The following is a 19715-nucleotide window of genomic DNA, read 5'->3' on the forward strand; positions in this document are numbered from 1 at the left end:
TGTTGTTTGTTATTTTGTTCATAGTTTATTGAAAGCTAATATATATATAACAATTACGAATTATATATATAATTATGTTACTGTTACATAAATAAAATCTTTATATATATTTCCCCACAAATAAAAAGAATTCAAGAACAGCATTTACATCGATCTATTTCTCTGAAAAAATTATAATTTTCCTCCTTCAATTAATTTTTTCCTTCGCGTTCGAAATTTCCCAACATGGACGAAATTACCCCATTTCTCCGTTCGATATTACCCCGTTGTCAATCGAATTTACCCCTTCCGTACCTACAACAGAAAAGACATAGATTTCATATCTGATGACGAAATAAAGCGTCAAAATAACATGGAATAAGGAAGTTCTCAAAACGTTTTATATAATGGGATATTAATAAGCCTCGAACGTTTTCTGGTTGCAATTATATTTACGATCAAGACCAAAGGTGTACGAAATTACCCGGATTGACTCTAGGTGCAATTTTCTCTTCTTTTTATGCGCCCGGATCGATAGATCCGAGGTGTATATTGTTTTTGTCCTGTCTGTCTGTCTGTCTGTCTGTCCGTCCGTCTGTCTGTCCGTCTGTCTGTCTGTCTGTTTGTTTGTCCCCAAACTTTAACCTTCGCCATAACTTTTGAACCATGAAAGATAGAGACTTAATATTTGATATGCATACTCCACTAATTAAGCTCTTTCAAATGACACCAAGGTCAATGACCTTGGGACCTTGACTGTGGCCTATATGCTAAAAATAGGTTTTTTCTGCAAAATTTAACCTTCGCCATAACTTTTGAACCATAAAAGATAGAGACTTCATATTTAGTATGCATATTCTACTAATCTAGTTCTTTGAAATGACACCAAGGTCAATGACCTTGGGACCTTGACTGTGACCTATATGCTAAAAATAGCTTTTTTCGAACTTTGTTGCTGCCGGGCGCATAGTGTTTCACAAACACATCTTGTTTAGTCCTTTTTCTCAGTTACTTTCCACCGAGTTTTCCTTTTTTATGATGCCTAGTTTGTGTACCTGCATGCATGCAAATATGTCATTATGCATATCTGTAGCCTGAAATACTAAAAATTCATTCCACAGAAAAGATAGTTTAAATAATACACTGATTTTGAGCACTCTTAAGCAAAAGACTTACTCCCATTGTTTGGTTAACTGTACACTACCTTACATGTTGAGACATGGATGAGTATGATTACTTCAAATGGTGTTAAATTATCACCAATCATCTTGTTCACATAATTGACCACCTTTTACAAATTCATTCAAGAAGCAACTGTTAGGCCACAAATCAATTGCTGAATATAGCCCCAAAACTTTAATAACTCTGAGAAGCAAAGTCTATTGAGAAGATATGGTTTGATGGACCAAATTTTCTGGAATTGTTTTCAGAACAATTAATACAAAGTTGACCAATGCACCAAAGTGTGACTTTTTTAACATGCAAACTGAAATTAATGCTCATTGAAGAAAAAGTATGACCAAAAAGCTAAATCCAGCTACTTGAATATCTTATTAAATTAATCTAAAACTATATCAAGCTATATAGCTAAATTTAGAAATTTTTTTTATTACATTCCCAAGGTTTAGAAATTTTGTTGGAAAATAGAAACTAAGTCAGCTCCTATGTCTGTCATGTGTGTAATTGGAGAGGAGAAAAATGCAGTGAACCAGACTGGGCTTCAAACCCGGGTCCCCTGCATCTAACCTCTGGTCAGGTGCTCTATCAACTGTGCTATCTGGCCAACGGCCATTGAACCCGGCTGACCACCAAATTCCTTGCTCCTTAAAGTTCAAGACCCCAACCCAGGCTCATCCCTGGCAGGCCTCTCACCTGTCAGTTCCAGGGAATGGTATGGCACCAAATGTAACAGGAGAGGAGAAAGATGCAATGGACCAGACTGATGCGAACCCCAACAAGGATTATCAAAATTTGAAAGAAGGTGAAAATTTGTAATTTTAACAATTAATAGAATTCAACTTCCTCTTATGATTTATTTCAATTTTTCATGAAATTCCTGTACAATTAAAGTGCTGGGAAGTCAGAATCTCTAAAGCTGCAAGCATTTTTCAAGTTGTAAGAAGAAACTGAGAAGCAGAGCATGCAGTCTTGAATTGGTAAAAGAATTAAAATACACCAATATAATGTTAGTCCCCATTACTTTCAATATAGTTCCCATCACTTGCAAACAAGTTCTTAGAAATGCAACCCATCTTTTAATGCTTTTCTGTGTTGTAGCTCAAATTTAATTTGCAAGACCCTTTCCTTTACACGAAAAATAGTATGCGTTCTGTTATATTAGTCTTGGTGTGACAATGAAGAACTTGTCAATGGTCATTACCATAATGACCCTTTCTTTTGATACCAAGGCAGGGATGCAAAATTACATGTCTAGCATTATATAAATACAATAATTTTGTCTCACAACATTGGAAACACAGTTTCTTTCAGATTTCTTGAAATAACCCTATTGTAAGTTTCATTTCCTGGAAAGTCTAATTTTAAGTTTCCTGGAAAGTTTAATTTACCTAAATTTCATTTCCTGGAAAGTTTAATTTAATTTTTAGATGTTGACGCTGCACGACCTGGCAATAATAATGATTCCGAAGCTTTGAACTAGACGATACCAGTTATCTTCAATTTCCATCAATTTCTGTTGCAGAGAAAAAAATTCCTAGTAAATTTTAGTGATAAGAATGTACAATTTGCCTCAAGAAAATTAAAATGAGCTTACCAAAAATGTGTAGGGTTCTCCCTACAAATTGAAATGGCATTTATAAAAGTATATGGGAGTTTTGCATTCCTGACAAGTTCTTCACAAATACACACCCACCCACCCCACCCTTTTTTTTTTTAAAGTTTTTTTTCAAATTCAAAGGTAACATTCTAAGATATGAATAAAGTGTGTGAGATGTTTTAACCACAAGCCATTTTTATACAGAATGATGATTCTAATAAGTGGAAACTTGAATGAGAAGGATATAACTTACTATTTGTATATCTGTGCTTGGAAACTTTTTATCCCCCTTGTCCATTTTAACATTAGGCTTAAAAACCAAGCAGTATTGCTGCTCCCCTTCACTATATCAATAATTTAAGTATGCATATACTGTACAATGCAAACGATGAAAAAACATTACAATGTTGTACTCTCAACATGCAGATGCTGGGTTCTAAATACAGAGTCAATTTGTAATTGTTATAAGCTTACATTTATTCTATTCTGTATTGACATTTTTCTACTACCACATCTTTCTGATTTATCAGTGTGTTTTTCTTTATGAAGCACACCTGTAACACTGTGTCAATAACTAATTCTACAGAGATCTACCATTAGGGCAGACAGGTATACAGATTTACATCACTCAATAAAATACTGTCACTCCGATGATTTGGTCACTAAAAATCTGTTTTTTTTAATTTATTTTCCAGTATTTAGGATTTTTAATTCAACTCTCTCCAATCATTGGGATAAAAAAGTAAAATGAAAATCATTTATGAACAAAAATCTATTGACCTTAAATTGGGTATAATTTGTTATATTAAAATTCTTTTTTCAGTTCTCATTTTTTTGAAATTTAATTTTCAAGATATAAAAGCAATCCTTTTTTTGCTACCAGTATGAAACACAAACAGACGGAAACATTAAAATCATGAAAAAAAGAAATAAAAAATAGAAAAATTTGATTAATAAAAAAAAATCACAATCAAAGCTTACCTTGACTCCTGAAATCAACCAACGCCATCCATAATGAATTAATCCAAATGATGCTGAAATTAAACAAAACAAAATCAATGCAGCTGTATCGAAATGTATCCTCAATATAACAACATGACAGATTGACATATAATAATTTGCCTAAATGGCCCAAGTATCAAAAAATTACCAATAATAGTTTTTCACACTGTATAAATCACCACATAATAAAAATTACTTAAACCGCCCAAAAAACACTTACAATTACTAAAAGATGAGATTTTGATGAGCACGTAATTGTTTATATTTATCCAGCAATAAACGCCATCAGATAGGCCACGATTTATGGCATTTCACCTAACGCAGGTAACCTGGGATATTGCTAAAGTGTGATGCTTCTCCAAGCTTCTGATGTTGATCTAGCAGGAATCAATACGACAATAGAGGAACCATTAATGGTAATATGTCCTACAATGTATTGATTTTACTGAACATAAGTCACGGTAAATCAAGTGTCACCACCGTGCTTCCTTTAGAGGTTTTAATTAAGTCAAGTAGAATTCGGTGTTCAATCTCAAAGTCCCCAACAAAGAATTGGATGATCAGAAAGACGAAAGACACATATCAATTCAAAGAACTACGCAATTTTCTGATTTCTCCTATAGTTATTCATTTCTAAATTTTAATTTAAAAAATCAAACTTAAAAAGATTAACTATGTCACCAGGGCCTTCTATAAAAGTTCAATGTATAAAAGACAATTTTTTCCCCAAAATTAATTTTCAGGCGCATTCGTTTACAAATTGCTCGAAGTTTCCCAAAAGTGACGGGGTAAGGTATTGACGGAGTTTGCCGGTGAAACATTGAATACTGACCCAAGTTGACCCGAGGTTCATTTTTCAATGTTGAATATTGAACTGGGGGTGTTTTTGAATATTATGCCTCCCAACTTAATTTACTTTAGAAAAAGCAAATATTGTCCAAGGTCAGATTTATACATGTAAAGCAAGTCTGTCAGTGTTGCATTCCTAGCTGTATCGTGCATTGCTCAAGAAAACTTTTATGATTACAAGGTATGGATCACTTCTAATGAGGTCCTGTACGAGCATTAATAGTTACCAGGACAGGGACCTGATCCATAAAACTTGAATCAGGTCATTTACCTAGGAACTAAAAGGCAGTCAAATGTAAATCAAGTCTAGTAGTATCATCCAAGCAAGTTTGGTCCTACAGTACTATTCCCATTACTTAGGAATGGACCCCCCCCCTTCCCAACCCAACTTTAACCTGCAGAGCCACTTGTCTAGAAAAGATTAGGTCAAATACACTAACAAAAGCATGTCTAGTATGGTGACATAGACAAATCATCCATGCAAGTTTGATGAAGTTAGGGATTCCAGTTACCCTACTTGGAATATGAATTTGCTCCCAAATGTATTCAAGAGCATGTGGATGTAAATGACAATGCTGCATGAGTGTTACATATCTGCTCTCTTTCAGGGTTCGACATTAACGTTAGTCCGTTAGTCTCAGACTAATACATTTTCATTCGGACTAATAAAAATTGTAGCTAATTAGTCAGAACGGACTAATAAAGTTTTCTTGGGAGAAAAAAGAATTTACCGATGTTCAAATTTTCGACAACTTTCACTGGAAAACCCCATATTTATTTTTAGCTTTCTAGCTTCATGACGGGAAGTTAGGCAATTCTGAGTCTTAATTTTAGGACTCATTGGTATGAAATTAAACATTTTAGTGATCATGATTTAGTATGACACAAAAATTAAAGAAAGATGTCGGATGTTAGATGATGTAATCATGAGAATGAGATCGGGAATACGATCGTAGTTCCTGATTGCGCAATTTCAACGAATTCTTGGTATAAACATTTCATGTAAATGCTTTGTTTATTTCAAAAAAGTATAAAAAGTACATTACAACATTAATTCTATTTATTTATTTTTATTTTTGACGGACTAATAAAATTGCCCGTGGACTAGTAAAAGTGAAGAAGCACTAGTCCGGGCGGACCAAAGCCTAAAAATGTTAGTGTCGAACCCTGTCTTTTGACTTTTCTGAGGTGAGCTTAATTTAAACAATGTTAAAAAAATGTGTTTGGGCAAAACTTCTTTAAACTGGCAATGTTTCAAGAAAGAAAAGCAATGGCTACCAAGGGAAATTACTCATGGGCACAAGAATGGGATCAAAAGCAATGATGGTTAAAGGATATTGGCATATCATAGTATAGTGAAATCTCAAGTTGGAGATACAGTTAATCTGTACATAACTCTTCCATAAAGAAGCAAGCAATATTGGTAACATAAGACATTACTTGCAGACAATGGCTATGAGCTTTTTCTTTTCATTTCAGAGATATTTACCGGTATTAGACTCGTAAATATTGCCGCAAAGAGTGACAGAATTAATCCACAGGGACAATAAAAAAATCCTGCTTGCCATTTTCTTATAATGTGTTTGATTCATAACTAAGATTCCAGAATTTGTTTCAATTTCATGCTCTAAGTTTAGCACAACAAAGGGTATCAGAAATGTAAAGAAGATTACTGCATCTAAAGATGATGGACAGATAATGGGAGTTACTCATGCAAGTGTACATGAAATCTCCTTCTACCAGAAAAAGAATTAAAGTCTGTTGTGGAATTGGAACTCTACAGATATTATTATGAAGTAGTGTGGGAAAGTATCATCCCAATTACTAATATTATACTTTCATGTAAATTTGTTGAATCTGATTGGTCGATAAACATTTTTTAAAAACACTATTATCCGCTGAATAATAAAGCCACGCCCTCCAGCGTAGCAACAGTCAACATTGCTTGACGACAGGTGATATTCTAAACCAGAAGTCTCTGTCAAGACTGAAGCTCTACTGGTTTTTACTTAAAGCAAAGGAAGAGAAAAGTAGCAGTTGGGAATTGAAACTTTACAACAGCAATAAATAGAATAATAATACTTGATTAAGTCTCTTTATGTTCTTAGTGTAGTCGACTTGTGTGCAAAGTTATATTATAATCAGACTAAAACTGTATTTGGGGTAGCATTTTGATAGCATTTTACAGAAATTTCTATCTTTAGTAACCATTTTCATTGGCGTCGGAAGCAAATTGAAAGTGGGGGGGCTAGGTAATAAAAATTTTTTTTTATACCTTTTCAAAAAAACCTGACAAGCAAAAAAAAAAAAAAGAAAAAAAAAAGGGAATGAAAATTTCCCAAACACGAAAATCCTATTTCGGGGGGGGGGTTTAAATTCGAACTTCAGTACCAAAATTTTTTTTATGCACCATTTTTTAAACATTTTTTACCTATACTGCGATATGCCTGTGAAAAGTGGGGGGGCTAAACCTACGAAGCAATGTTCAATGTCAATATAAGTATACATTTGAGTGGGGGGGCTAAGTCAATACTAAGTATATATTTGGAAAAAAAGTGGGGGGGCTAAGCCCCCCCTAGCCCCCCCGGTTCTGACGCCTATGATTTTTTAAGGCATCGAAATCAAAAAATGATAAATAGAATTGTGTATCTTAATGCAGTCTACTTCTGTGCAAAATTATATTGAAATCAGAACAAAACTGTAGGAGGGGTAATATTTTGAAATTTCATAGAAAGTTCTATGTTTAGTTACCATGGCAATATCGTTCATAAAAATCAACAAGAGGCCCATTGGCCACATCGCTCACCTGAGCACTAAGGGTAGGCAAAAGTAGAAAATGGCTTTTTATTGTAAAGTTTAAATCCAAAAGTAGTCCCATGACCAATCATGGATTTGCTATTTTTTAGAAAATGATTTTTAAAGAATTTTCCTATACATTTCTATGTAAAACTTTGGTCGGCCATTTTGGCCCCACCCTACCCTCAGGGGTCATGATTTGAACAAACTTGAATCTACACTACCTGAGCATGCTTCCATATAAATATGATGAATTATGGCTTTGTCATTCTTGAGAAGAAGATTTTTAAAGAATTTTCCTATATACATGTATTTCTATGTAAAACTTTGGTCGGCCATTTTGGCCCTGCCCTACCCCGGGGGGTCATGATTTGAACAAACTTGAAACTACACTACCTGAGCATGCTTCCACATATATATGATGAATTATGGCTCTGTCATTCTTGAGAAGAAGATTTTTAAAGAATTTTCCTATATATTTCTATGTAAAACTTTGGTCGGCCATTTTGGCCCCGCCCTACCCCGGGGGGTCATGATTTGAACAAAATTGAATCTACACTACCTGAACATGCTTCCATATAAATATGATGAATTATGGCTTTGTCATTCTTGAGAAGAAAATTTTTAAAGAATTTTCCTATATATTTCTATGTAAAACTTTGGTCTGCCATTTTGGCCGCGCCCTACCCCCGGGGGTCATGATTTGAACAAACTTGAATCTACAATACCTGAGCATGCTTCCATATAAATATGATCAATTATGGCTTTGTCATTCTTGGGAAGAAGATTTTTAAAGAATTTTCCTATATATTTGTATGTAAAACTTTGGTCAGCCATTTTGGCCCCACCCTACCCCGGGGGGTCATGATTTGAGCAAATATGAATCAACACTACCAGACGAAGATACCACAGGAGCTTCATCTTTCCTGGAACAGTGGTTCTTGAACATGCCACTAAATTTTCATTAATTCCCAATTATCTCCCCTTGAATGAGGGCGTGACCCTTCATTTGAACAAACTTGAATCCCCTTTACCCAAGGATACTTTGTGGCAAGTTTGGTTGAAATTGGCCCAGCGGTTCTTGAGAAGAAGTCGAAAATGTGAAAAGTTTACAGACAGACAGACAGATGGACAGACAGACGGTCAGACGGATGCCGGACAAAATGTGATCAGAAAAGCTCACTTGAGCCTTTGGCTCAGGTGAGCTAAAAACCAATACACCGTATTGTGTATCTTAGTGTAGTCTACTTGTGTGGTAAGTTATATTGAAATCAGACCAAAACTGTAGGAGGAGTAGCATTTTGAAACAATTTCACAGAAATTTCTATTTTTAGTAACCACGGCAACACCGTTCATCGAAATCAAAAACCGATACACAGAATTATGTATCTTACTAGTATAGTCTATTTGTGTGCCAAGTTATATTGAAATCAGACCAAAACTGTAGGAGGTGTAGCATTTTAAAAGTATTTTACAAAAATTTCTATTTTTAGTAACCATGGCAACACCGTTCATCAAAATCAAAAATTGATAAACGGAATCATGTATCTCAGTGAAATCTACTTATGTGCCAAGTTATACTGATATCAGACCAAAACTGTAGGAGAAGTAGCATTTTGAAAATTGTTTACAGACGGACAGCTAGACAGACGCACGGATGCCGGACGCATTACTATCGCATAAGCTCTTCTGGTCTCTGACCAGTAGAGCTAAAAATAGCAGAATTTATGCGTGCACGGTTCACGAGCTGTTATATGTATTTGTATAAAACATTCAGTATATAATATAATCAATATTGCATATAGTTGAGTGTAACATTGAAAATTTTCACCCCTCGAAATCCAATGGTTTTCTTGGGGTGAAAATTTTCAATGTTATACACTCAACTACATGCAATATTTATATAATGTAACACAGTTATACTGGTACATTTATTGACTTCAGTTATCATTTACACCCCCCTTTACCCCTTCATTTAAAGCTGACTGCATGAAAAGAATACAAATATTGGCATGTATCACAAAATATTTCTAGGGCATATTTCTCTATTTCAATGACACAATTAATTACTGAAATTACTTATCACTGATATCCTGGTATGAAAGCTCACTTCCAAGGTTGATTGATAATTGATTTGATGAGACAGGGGTTTTAACAATGGGACACAAATTAGTGATGTATCAATTAATTAATAATCTCTGAAGATATGGAAACCTTTTTTACTTCAACTCCAGTCGGTAAGTATCTTTCATCTTAATTTTTTGAGGATTTCCCATCATGTAAGGTGTTGAAAATCGTTTGTTGTCTCAAGGTTGCCAACCTTTTTCTGTTTTAGTATCAGAATTCAGATAGTATGAATTTTTAGAAAAGGGTAGTTTTAACATAAATATGGGAATTTTCAGTTGTAATAATTTGTGAAAATGTCATTGAAAAATATTTTATTTTTAAAAAGTCAAGGATTGAACTCTTGGGGTACAGAAGACTGGAGGGGGGATCAATCAAAAGTTTTACCTAAGGTTTTTTCTCAATACCCAGATAGCAAGCTGACGTTGGGCCGATGTTGGCATATGGTTGGTAGATCGGCTACATATCGCGGTTGGCAGAACGATATTGGGCCAACATCGGTCCGACATTGTCATTACAACAGTCGGTGTATTGACATCGTACCAACATCGGTCCGACATTGTAATTACAACAGTTGGTGCATTGGCATTGTACCAACATCGGTCCGACATTGTCATTACAACAGTTGGTGCACTAACATTGTTCCAAAGTCGGGCCAACATCAGGCACGTAGCATCGTTTTTGAAAGGGGGGGGGGGGGGCAACCACAAAATTTTTTTTTACTTACCTGAAAAAGTTGACAAGCAAAAGGGCAGGAGGGGGGGGGGGGGGGGTAGTGGCCAACTTTTTTCAAGGCCAACTTCCTTTCACTTCCAATTTTTTGCTGTTTTTTCTTGATATCACTATACTGTGGTAAAAAGTGGGGGGGGGGGGGGGGGGGAGGGCATCCTTTCAATGGACATTTTCTGTAGTCAAGGTAATGTTGGGGAAAAAGTTGGGGTGGGGTGGGGTCAGGCCCCCCTGCCCCCTGTTGCTACGTGCCTGAACATTGTTATTTTTAATGTTGAAGTATGGACATCTTTGCAATGTTGGCCCGACATTGTTGAACCAACTTATATATTGAAACGTTAAAAAAATTATTTATTTATTTTATTTTTTATTTATTTGTTTATTTATTCATTTTTAATTATTTAATCCTTACGTAGATTTTCAAAACTATGGAAAATAACTTAGATTTTTCTCTAAAACTATCGACTAATAGTACAATTACATCGGGATCGAAGTCGGGCTCGATGAGCAATTAATTTAAACAACACACCGCGCCGAAATTTAAATTTTTGGGGTGTTCAACGTAGCCATGTTGATATTGTACAGAAGGAAAGTTCGGAAAAGAGTGTCGCGAAAAGGAGAATCATGACTAGCTTTGGATCGAATTTCTGTTTTGACAGAAGATGAAGACATTTTACGACTCGGTACTGCGGTAGGTACTATGTACAAAATATTTTTTATAGTATAACATGTGTCCTTGAATACTTCCTTAGTCAGGACACTACACATAAAATGCCTGGCAGTAAAATCGTTTGAGCAAGCGCTATTTTAATTTTGTTATAATAATTTTACACTTCTATACATCTTTCATAAAGATGGATTTCAACCCGAGTTTCCTCGTTTGGGATCGAATTTTACTGTTCCTCTCTTCAACATTTACAGAGTATGTTGTACAATGTAATAAAGTATATTTATTTTTAAATGCATGTGCAAGATCATTTTCAGCACTTATTTTGATTATTTAATAGTTGCATGCAGTGGACTGTGCCCGAGACGATTCCCACTGCGCCGGCGAATAGTCAGCTTGTAAAAATGGTGAGAACCAGCTCAAATTTTCATTTAACACAAATAACCTAACATTGTTTTTATTAACTTGTATCTTTTAGCATAAAACTATAAAGATATTGCATCTACTATATACCAAGTAAACAAGAGGTTTATATTCCTTATCCTAAAGATACATAACAGTTACAATGGATTCTGACAGGTAATCTAAACATGCTATAAATTGCAAAGCTATGCATAATTATTTTACATAAATATTTAAGCATTTATTATTATTAATTAATCATATTCTATGATGCACAATTATACATGCATTATTTTCAGGAATCTGAATGCTCACAAGAAGGACAAAAGCAGTATGAAAATTAACACAAAGGTAAGACTTCTTAAATTTTCTGATTAGAGCAATAAAATCACATGAATTGAAATTACATTTCTACACTATACTGAACTGTCAGGTTGAAATAAGCAATTGTCTACAGTCTTGTAGAGCCTTGCTTTATTATTTGTCATATATTTATGTTTATATATGCGAAAAATATCGATGATATTATACATCCTAATGGTCATCTTTTGTTTCAGAAATTGTGCCAGAAAAGTTTGAAGTGTCTATGGGAATGATCAACAATGAACATTGAACTTTCTGAGCCTTTGTACTTAAAGTGAATCCGTTCGTGACATGACCAGTTATTTGGCTACCCTCTAACATAACGCCATCTTTTATTTATTTATTATTGTGAATTTCATGGGATATCAGTGAGGAAGTGATTCTGGAGTGAAGCAAACACTTGAGAAATTTCGGATCTAACTTAATTAGGATCTTTGGCATATTCGGGGAAAATAGTATGTGTTGATTTATTGGATCTTTTTATTAATATAGTTGTGTAGTGGATATTTTGTACTTAATACATGTGTGTTTGTCACTCTAGTAAATGTAAATGTACATGGGCAACTGGAAGTTCATTGTAACTGTATACCCCGTTGAGGTTTCAGTGACCTCTCCCAATGTCATTAAGTCAAATGCCATATTTTAAAAAAAGAAATACTTTGTTTTATTACAAAGAAATGTCAATCAGTGAGAATACTTTGAAAAAATGTGCTTACATTGTACATCTATAAGTGTATATGTAATATTTGTTTCAAAACACATTGTAAAAGAAACTATTTTTTTTTAATTTTGAAAATATAGATTTGATCTATGATAAATTGTGATGTTATCATTATTTCAGTTTTCATTGTATCTTCCTGGAATTACTTGGATTTCCATTGAATTCCATAGATTTCTAAATATCCTTGTGCACAAATACCGGTATGTTGGGCCAACATTGGGCCAACATTGGGCCAGCATAAGAATTATCATTGTTTGACATTGGGCCAACGTAGCGCCTACATGTAGGAGCACAAATACGTTGGGCCTACATTGGGCCAACATCAGAATTATCATTGTATGACATTGGGCCAACGTAGCGCCAACATGTCGGTGCAACGTTGCGCCGATGAGCAAAATTACATTGGCCCAATATAAATTTTCCGACATTGGGCCAACATAACTGACAACAGTGGCCCAACGTTGGACCAACGTCAGAATTATCGTTCTATGACATTGGGCCAACGTTGCGCCAACATGTCGGTCCAACGTTGCGCCGATGAGCAAAATTACATTGGCCCAATATCATTTTCCGACATTGGACCAACGTAACTTACAACGGTGGCCCAACATCGGGCCAACGTAAGCTTGCTATCTGGGTAGTAGGCCAAGATCAACAGGTCAAATATTTTTTTTTAACTTAAAGGCCCTGTTACAAAGAATACAGACGTGAAATATAAAACCCAAGTTCTTTCTATAAATCAAAAATTACCCGGTACATTGCAAGGGCAAGGTTAAAATTTTGTGGACAAGCAGACAGATGGACAGACTAAAAACTACACACAGGCTTCAAAATTTTCAATTTTGATGGCAAAAAGGGGTTTATTCAAATTAACAAAATTAAATGTACCAATATAGCCTTACCTCATCATTATAATTCAACAGAGCGCACCTGCTGTCATATGTCTTAAAATTTTCTTATGAATCTTTGGTAATTCTCAACATTTGTGTCAGGTTAGGGCTTGGAGAAAGGTGGGCAGAATGCTACACGAGGGACGTTTATTCTTGTCGATACTGGCTGCACTGTCTGTGCGAGTTGTGCATGTTTAGTAAAGCATATTTTCCCGCTCTGACATTACATTTATGTTCGTTACAAACGGTGTGCGGTAAATCTAGTACTGGATGCTGCCATGTCTGCTTGTTGTTAGATCTTCATATCAAGGTACAAATCGCTTCATATTTTCCAGGCAAATGTTCTTTAAAATACATTTAATTGATTAGTGTGCTTCAACGATTGAACATTAAGCGATGTTGAGAACATTTTCATGAGAATTGGGAGTTGGCATGACTAGATTTACCGCCTGCTTCACTTACACCCACGGCTGTACTTTCTTTTTAGAAAACCCAACCTTCCTTACGCCTTGGGAGTCAGGATTATCAATATATTATGGATCTATAGTGAAAACAAACTATAAAGTGTCAATTAGATAAAGGAAATGCCTACATATCCGGATTGTGAGGATGCAAGTGACCCAGAATGTATGCCACATGGTCATAGATGGCGATCTAGATTTCAATGCATGCTGAACCAGCTTCGTTCTCATCCGGATTCCAGCAAACTTGAGAAGACTGACATTGATAAGATACCGTTTGCAGTTTGTACATGCACCCAGAAACCAAGAGACGATACAGTGCAACTTGGTAAATCAATTTTATTCAATAGTTATGGTACTTGAGTCTTAACAACATGCAGCCACTGCAGAATTACCTCTTTATATTTTGTTTCTTCCTTTTTCTCATAATTTCTGGCATATTTGCACCCTACATTAATAAGGTTCGAGTTACCCCCCCCCCCCCCTCAATGCCCCAATAAAGCAAAAATAGCTGAAAAATTCTTTTGTTCAAAGAAAGTTTATTTTTAGCAATGGGGAATTCTAAAGGCGTAATGTAAAATTAGAAGTGGGTTGTGATGACTTGGAGTTGATCGAGTAACTATGGACCTATTATTATTGTTATGCTTTTAGCTCACCTGAGCTGAAAGCTCAAGTGAGTTTTTCTGATCACTCATTGTCTGTCATTCATCCATCTTTCTTTCTATTCATTCATCCATCTGTAAACTTTTCACATTTTCAACGTCTTCTCTAAAACCATTGGCATATTTTAACTTCATACAAAACAACCTGGGTAAAGGGACTTTAAATTTTTTAAATATGGGACCAAGACCCTTTCAAAGGGGGATAATCAAGAAAAGGCAAAAATAGGGTAGAGTCATTATAAAATCTCAGGAACAAAATATATAAATTTGAATAGTCTTTTTTTGTTCAATATCATTTTACCAATGGCCAAAATTGACATAGACAATTTAGTCTGTTTCAGTTCAGATATGCCGTAGCCTGATTCAACTTGGGATAGATTCAAACCATTGGACAGGTGTCAATTTTGCACAATGGGCTTCCCCTCCATTCCACTCCATATATTACACTAAGCCGAATTTTATAGCATCTTCAAAATATCGCATTATAATGATAAACTAATAAATGTGTGTTTTATTTCTAGAACCAGATAAAAGATGGGAGGAAATTCCAATTAGTGAATACAAGGCTGCAGAAGAATACTTTGAAAAATTTGTTGAGAGTCTGGATAAATCCTCAGAATACTACTCCTTGTTGAAATATCACTTCACTGCCCTCCAGCGACACGAGGAACTCAAAGATAAATCAAGTAGTCAGAGATTTTTACTTTTATTCCAAAAGATACACGAGTCAAATGACAGAGAACTTCTAAACAGGCGTACAAGAAGAGCAGGGGAGTCAGATGAAGATGATAAACGCATCAAGCAGACAATACACTTAGCATCACTGAAGAAGGACTATGTACCACTATTTTGCGGGCGTAATGGTAGAAACATGAAAAGGTATCTAAAGGGCAAAAAGAAAGTAAAAGTACAGCTGGAAACAAGAGAAGAAGACCAAGTTTATGCGACCATAATCTGTAAATCTCAGGACCGGGAGAAGATAGTAGAGAGACTGACAAAAGAGGCTGAGCTGTTGGCTGAAAGGAGAAGAATACATGATGAAAATGTAAATAATTCCAAATTTTATTTAGTCAAGTGTTGAAGGAGGGGTGTGGGGTCTGGTATTATAAATAATTAGGCCTAGAGGTTTCAGCTGCATATTTGTAGCTTACTGGTCAGAAAAAATAGGGATATAGACAACTTAAGAGATACACTGCCAGGCATTAAAAAAAAATGTTTAATAGATAGTTTTCGATAGGCCAGAATTTAGCGAGAGTTATTTCCCGTTGGCCGCCATACTGGAGGTCCAAATGCTCATATTCCTTCATTGTTCAACCAATTTAGAATTTTTGTATTTGCTATTTTGAATTAGAAATCATTATTTTTCTGAAGTATATAAATTTTTGGAAGCCTCCTTTATTAAAAAAAAATTATTTATTAAAGATTTTCCACCAAATATTTCTGCTACAACCTCTTAAACTTGGTAAGACAAAGAGGGAAAATCTCCGAGTCGACCTCCAATATGGCGACCACCGGGAGGTAACTTTCGCTAAATTCAGGCCTATCGAAAACTATCTATAGGTAATTATTGCATTAAATACTAGTGGCATTCCCTCCCCCCCAATTTATTACACTCTATATTTAAGCTGCCATCTCAAACCATGTTTCTGTATTACATTTTCTGCAGCATTATGATAAATTGAACCAAATGTCATGCAACCCAACATGCCAGTTAAAATAGGTGTAATTTTATGGTCTCATTTTCAGGCCCAGGAGGGCTATTTACAGTGGTTTGAGGGAATTGTTGCAGAACAACTTCAAGTCATATAGAATATGTTTTAAACACAGTAGTTTATGAATTGTTTGAGATGCAGCATATGATGAAACAAATTGAAAAGCAGTTTCCTTTTCTTGTAGGTAATAAATATTATTTCAGTGGATAGCACTGTAGCTCTCTGCATGGTTGTCCATCCCATTTTCTCAAAACAAAGAGCTACAAAACTGTAGCTTAACTAGAAGGAAATTATTTCAAAGTTTCATTGCTTTGAAGGATAGAAATGGAAATTCAGCAAACTGAATTTGATTTTCAGTTTATGTTCATGTCATTGAATGATTTGAAATTCTTAGTTCCACCATAATGCACAAAATATTTTGTTACATTTTTTTTTGCAATTTTATTTCAGCAAAAAGAATATTATCAAAGAATGGGATTGGATATGGGTATGTAACAGTTGTAGATTCAGAGTTACTGTAAACCAACTTTTATTCGCGACGACTTTATTTCGCGATTTACCAGGGATAAATTAGTTTGCGACGATTAATTTTCGCGATCAAGCCTTTTTGAATCTATTGTTATAAGACACATACACTTTAAGGACCAGTTCGCGGCGAGAAATATTCGCGATGACGAGGCTCTCGCGAACTTCGCGAAAATTTCTCGCACGCGAATAAAAGTTGGTTTACAGTATTTAATTGCCGTTTATAGATAGTTTTCGTCTTTTCGATGGGCCTAAATTTAGCAAAAGTTACCTCCCGTTGGCCGCCATATTGAAGGTCGACTCGGTAAGTTTTCCTCTTTGTCTTACCAATTTTAAGAAAATATAGCAGAAATATTTGGTGGAAAATCTTTATTAGATAATTTTTTTTAAATAAAGGAGACTTCAAAAAATTTATATACTTCAGAAAAATAACGATTCCTGATTCAAATTAACAAATCTTAAATTTTAAAATTGGTTGAACAATGAAGGAATATAAGCATTTGGACCTCCAGTATGGCGGCCAATGGGAAGTAACTCTTGCTAAATTTAGGTCCATCGAAAACTATAATGTTTTCTTTATAAAAAAAAATCCAGTGCACATTGTCATCCTCACTCAGTTAAAGGGAACAACAGTTTAATCACTATGTGAATACATGTATATTGAATGGAATGTTTGCAATACAGATATGACCGATTAGCTAGGGGGTGTCCACACTGTGGCTCGAACCTACGACCCTCAGATTTAAAATCCAACGCTCTACCGAATGAGCTAAAGGGTTAAGTGTGGACACCCCCTAGCTAATCGGTCATATTGGCGCCCAACTAAAAAACCCACATGGTGAGTGGTGTTTACAGAGTCTCGTGTGTGAGATTTCTTAGGGGTAAGAAACCTCAAGAAAAAGAAGGGGGAAGTGTAGCAGAGTTTAAAGTGGCTATGCGTTGTATATAGTGAGGCCACGCTCCTACTAGCAATAGCTAGTGGGTTAACCCTTTAGCTCATTCGGTAGAGCGTTGGATTTTAAATCTGAGGGTCGTAGGTTCGAGCCACAGTGTGGACACCCCCTAGCTAATCGGTCATACAGAATTGATCATCCATTCAATATCAAATATTGATAAATATTCGATTAACTGTTGCATGCATCAAATTATTTTGGAACTCCATACCTTTCAGAAACAAACAGTCAAGATGAAGAAGACATGGATTCTTGAACAGCCAACACTGGTAAATTTATATTGTACTGTACTGGACTAATTTTAAAATAAAATAAATTGTGGGGGTATGCAAAATTTTGTTGGTTTCTGAGGACCTAATTTTGTGGGTTACTTCTATATAATTTAGACAATTTAAATGAATACTTAATACATGTATATTGAAAAATTAATTGTTCATGGACATGGAAATTTGTGGATAAGGGTGACCCATGAACATTGGTCCCCCCAAATATTGATGATTCTACAAATATCAATCATGATTTGAGACAACTTGTATTTTTGATTAGTCAGTCTGAAATTAATCTGCTACTACACTGAACTGGTATTTTGTTTCACTACAGAGAAAATGAGAGAGAACATCCTTCAGAAATGGATGATAAAACAAATGGTAGCACATTCAAAATCATATATTTACATTCCATGCATTTTTACTTATGAAATTCATTAGAAATCCACAACATTCAAATTTCTATAACACACGCGAAACCTTGTCACCGCGTGTTAGAATACACAGTAGGAACTATATGCATTTTCTATAATCTGGGAACACCAAAATGCACAATGTTTGGACTCAATTTAATTAAAAATTATAATCCTGTTAAATTAACGTAAAAATACTACAAATGTGCTTTTAAAATTAATTTGTCACTTTTTTCCTCGCAATGTTTGTTTGCATTATTTAACTTTGCAACGTCATCTGACATCACAAACGGTTCTTACATCTATTAACCGCGTCAGTTTTGAAGGGCGTTAAATTCACATTAAAGATAAACGAAATAAGCAATTATGAAGAAGGAAAATTAGAGAATGTAAATATAAGCATTGAATTCATATTTTTGGCTGTCTTCGGTCCTATAACACACCTGGCCGTGCCGACAAATTTATCATACCGCGCGTTATTCAATTTGTCGGCACGGCCAGGTGTGTTATAGGACCGAATACATCCAAAAATATGAATTCAATGCTTAAACTGTTAAAGAAAATTGAGAAGCATGTGAATGTACACTGTACATGTATTTTTAAAAAATGAAATGTACATTGCTTATCAGTCAAATGTTTGTCTCCAAACCTACTAGGTGAAAAAAAATTGTATATTTTTCTTCAGGGTACATGACTGACATCAAACTAAATTTGCAAAGCTCTTACCAATTCTCTTTCAGTACTTCAATTTAAATGAAAATGAGTTTTCAAGTTATATATTAACATAGATATAGTGTATATAATAATGTAGATATAGTGTTGATGTGTGGGTGTGTGGTGGTGGTGGTGGGGGGGTGCATGCAAATATGGTGTTGACTATCACCATAAACTAGTGCCATTTTACTTAGCTGGAAAAAAAGAACTTCATTTATTAAACCTTTTAAAAGAACTTTCTTATTCTCTCTTTGCAGGTTCAAACTATTGCTGAAATGTCAACTCAACTTTTTTATTAATATGTTTGTAGAGTAATACAAATGTTAATAAACTATACTGCATGTAATAAATAGATTATAGGTCTACAAAAATGTTGTCTTCTCTTGTTCATTTATTTCTGAGAATTCAGATGAAATTTCAGTTAACTTGTGACAGACACTTTATAAAGCACCCACTATCTTCAGTTAGGGGTAATCTTGGCAAGATCAGTATACTGGTGTAGACACAAGACCAAAATCTTCAGTCTCTACGAATCTCTTTGAAATTGAGTTCGGAGATGTTATGAAAATTAAGGGGGAAATATGTCAGAAGGTTCACAGATGCGCTGGTTAGAGGGCTGGCACGAAATGCCAGAGGACTGGGCTAGAGTGACCCATAACAATAAACATTCAAATTCTTTGTTAATATTGATGTTATCAGGAAATCCTTTAC

At 35.0% G+C, this 19715-nt stretch overlaps 1 protein-coding gene and 1 long non-coding RNA gene across 2 annotated transcripts; both read left to right on the forward strand.

The window, feature by feature from the left end:
- The first annotated feature begins 10753 nt into the window (after positions 1 to 10753).
- LOC134231372 (uncharacterized) lies at positions 10754 to 12055 on the forward strand. Its single transcript, XR_009984544.1, has 4 exons — positions 10754 to 10946; positions 11263 to 11329; positions 11624 to 11675; positions 11882 to 12055. It is a non-coding gene; the product is annotated as an uncharacterized LOC134231372 (long non-coding RNA).
- A 1724-nt stretch (positions 12056 to 13779) lies between these two features.
- LOC134231374 (uncharacterized) lies at positions 13780 to 19378 on the forward strand. The gene is made up of 5 exons (XM_062713340.1): positions 13780 to 14087; positions 14943 to 15466; positions 16584 to 16620; positions 17830 to 17880; positions 19262 to 19378. Exons 1-4 carry the CDS (start codon positions 13883 to 13885, stop codon positions 17865 to 17867), a joined length of 804 nt encoding a protein of 267 aa, XP_062569324.1. The 5' UTR covers positions 13780 to 13882; the 3' UTR covers positions 17868 to 17880; positions 19262 to 19378.
- Positions 19379 to 19715: the final 337 nt, after the last annotated feature.

The sequence above is a fragment of the Saccostrea cucullata genome, unplaced genomic scaffold (genome assembly GCF_032062105.1).
Source record: "Saccostrea cucullata isolate Sc308-1 unplaced genomic scaffold, CSIRO_AGI_Scuc_v1 ctg104, whole genome shotgun sequence".
Classification (NCBI taxonomy): Eukaryota; Metazoa; Mollusca; class Bivalvia; order Ostreida; family Ostreidae; genus Saccostrea; species Saccostrea cuccullata.

What these genes read in the sequence shown, in the direction of transcription:
- LOC134231374 (XM_062713340.1), top strand. Translation starts at nt 13,883, where the DNA reads ATGCCTACATATCCGGATTGTGAGGATGCAAGTGACCCAGAATGTATG. An exon ending in GAAGAATACATGATGAAAAT is followed by an intron (nt 15,467 to 16,583) that starts GTAAATAATTCC and finishes ATTTTATTTCAG; the next exon opens with CAAAAAGAATATTATCAAAG. An exon ending in AAGAATGGGATTGGATATGG is followed by an intron (nt 16,621 to 17,829) that starts GTATGTAACAGT and finishes CATACCTTTCAG; the next exon opens with AAACAAACAGTCAAGATGAA.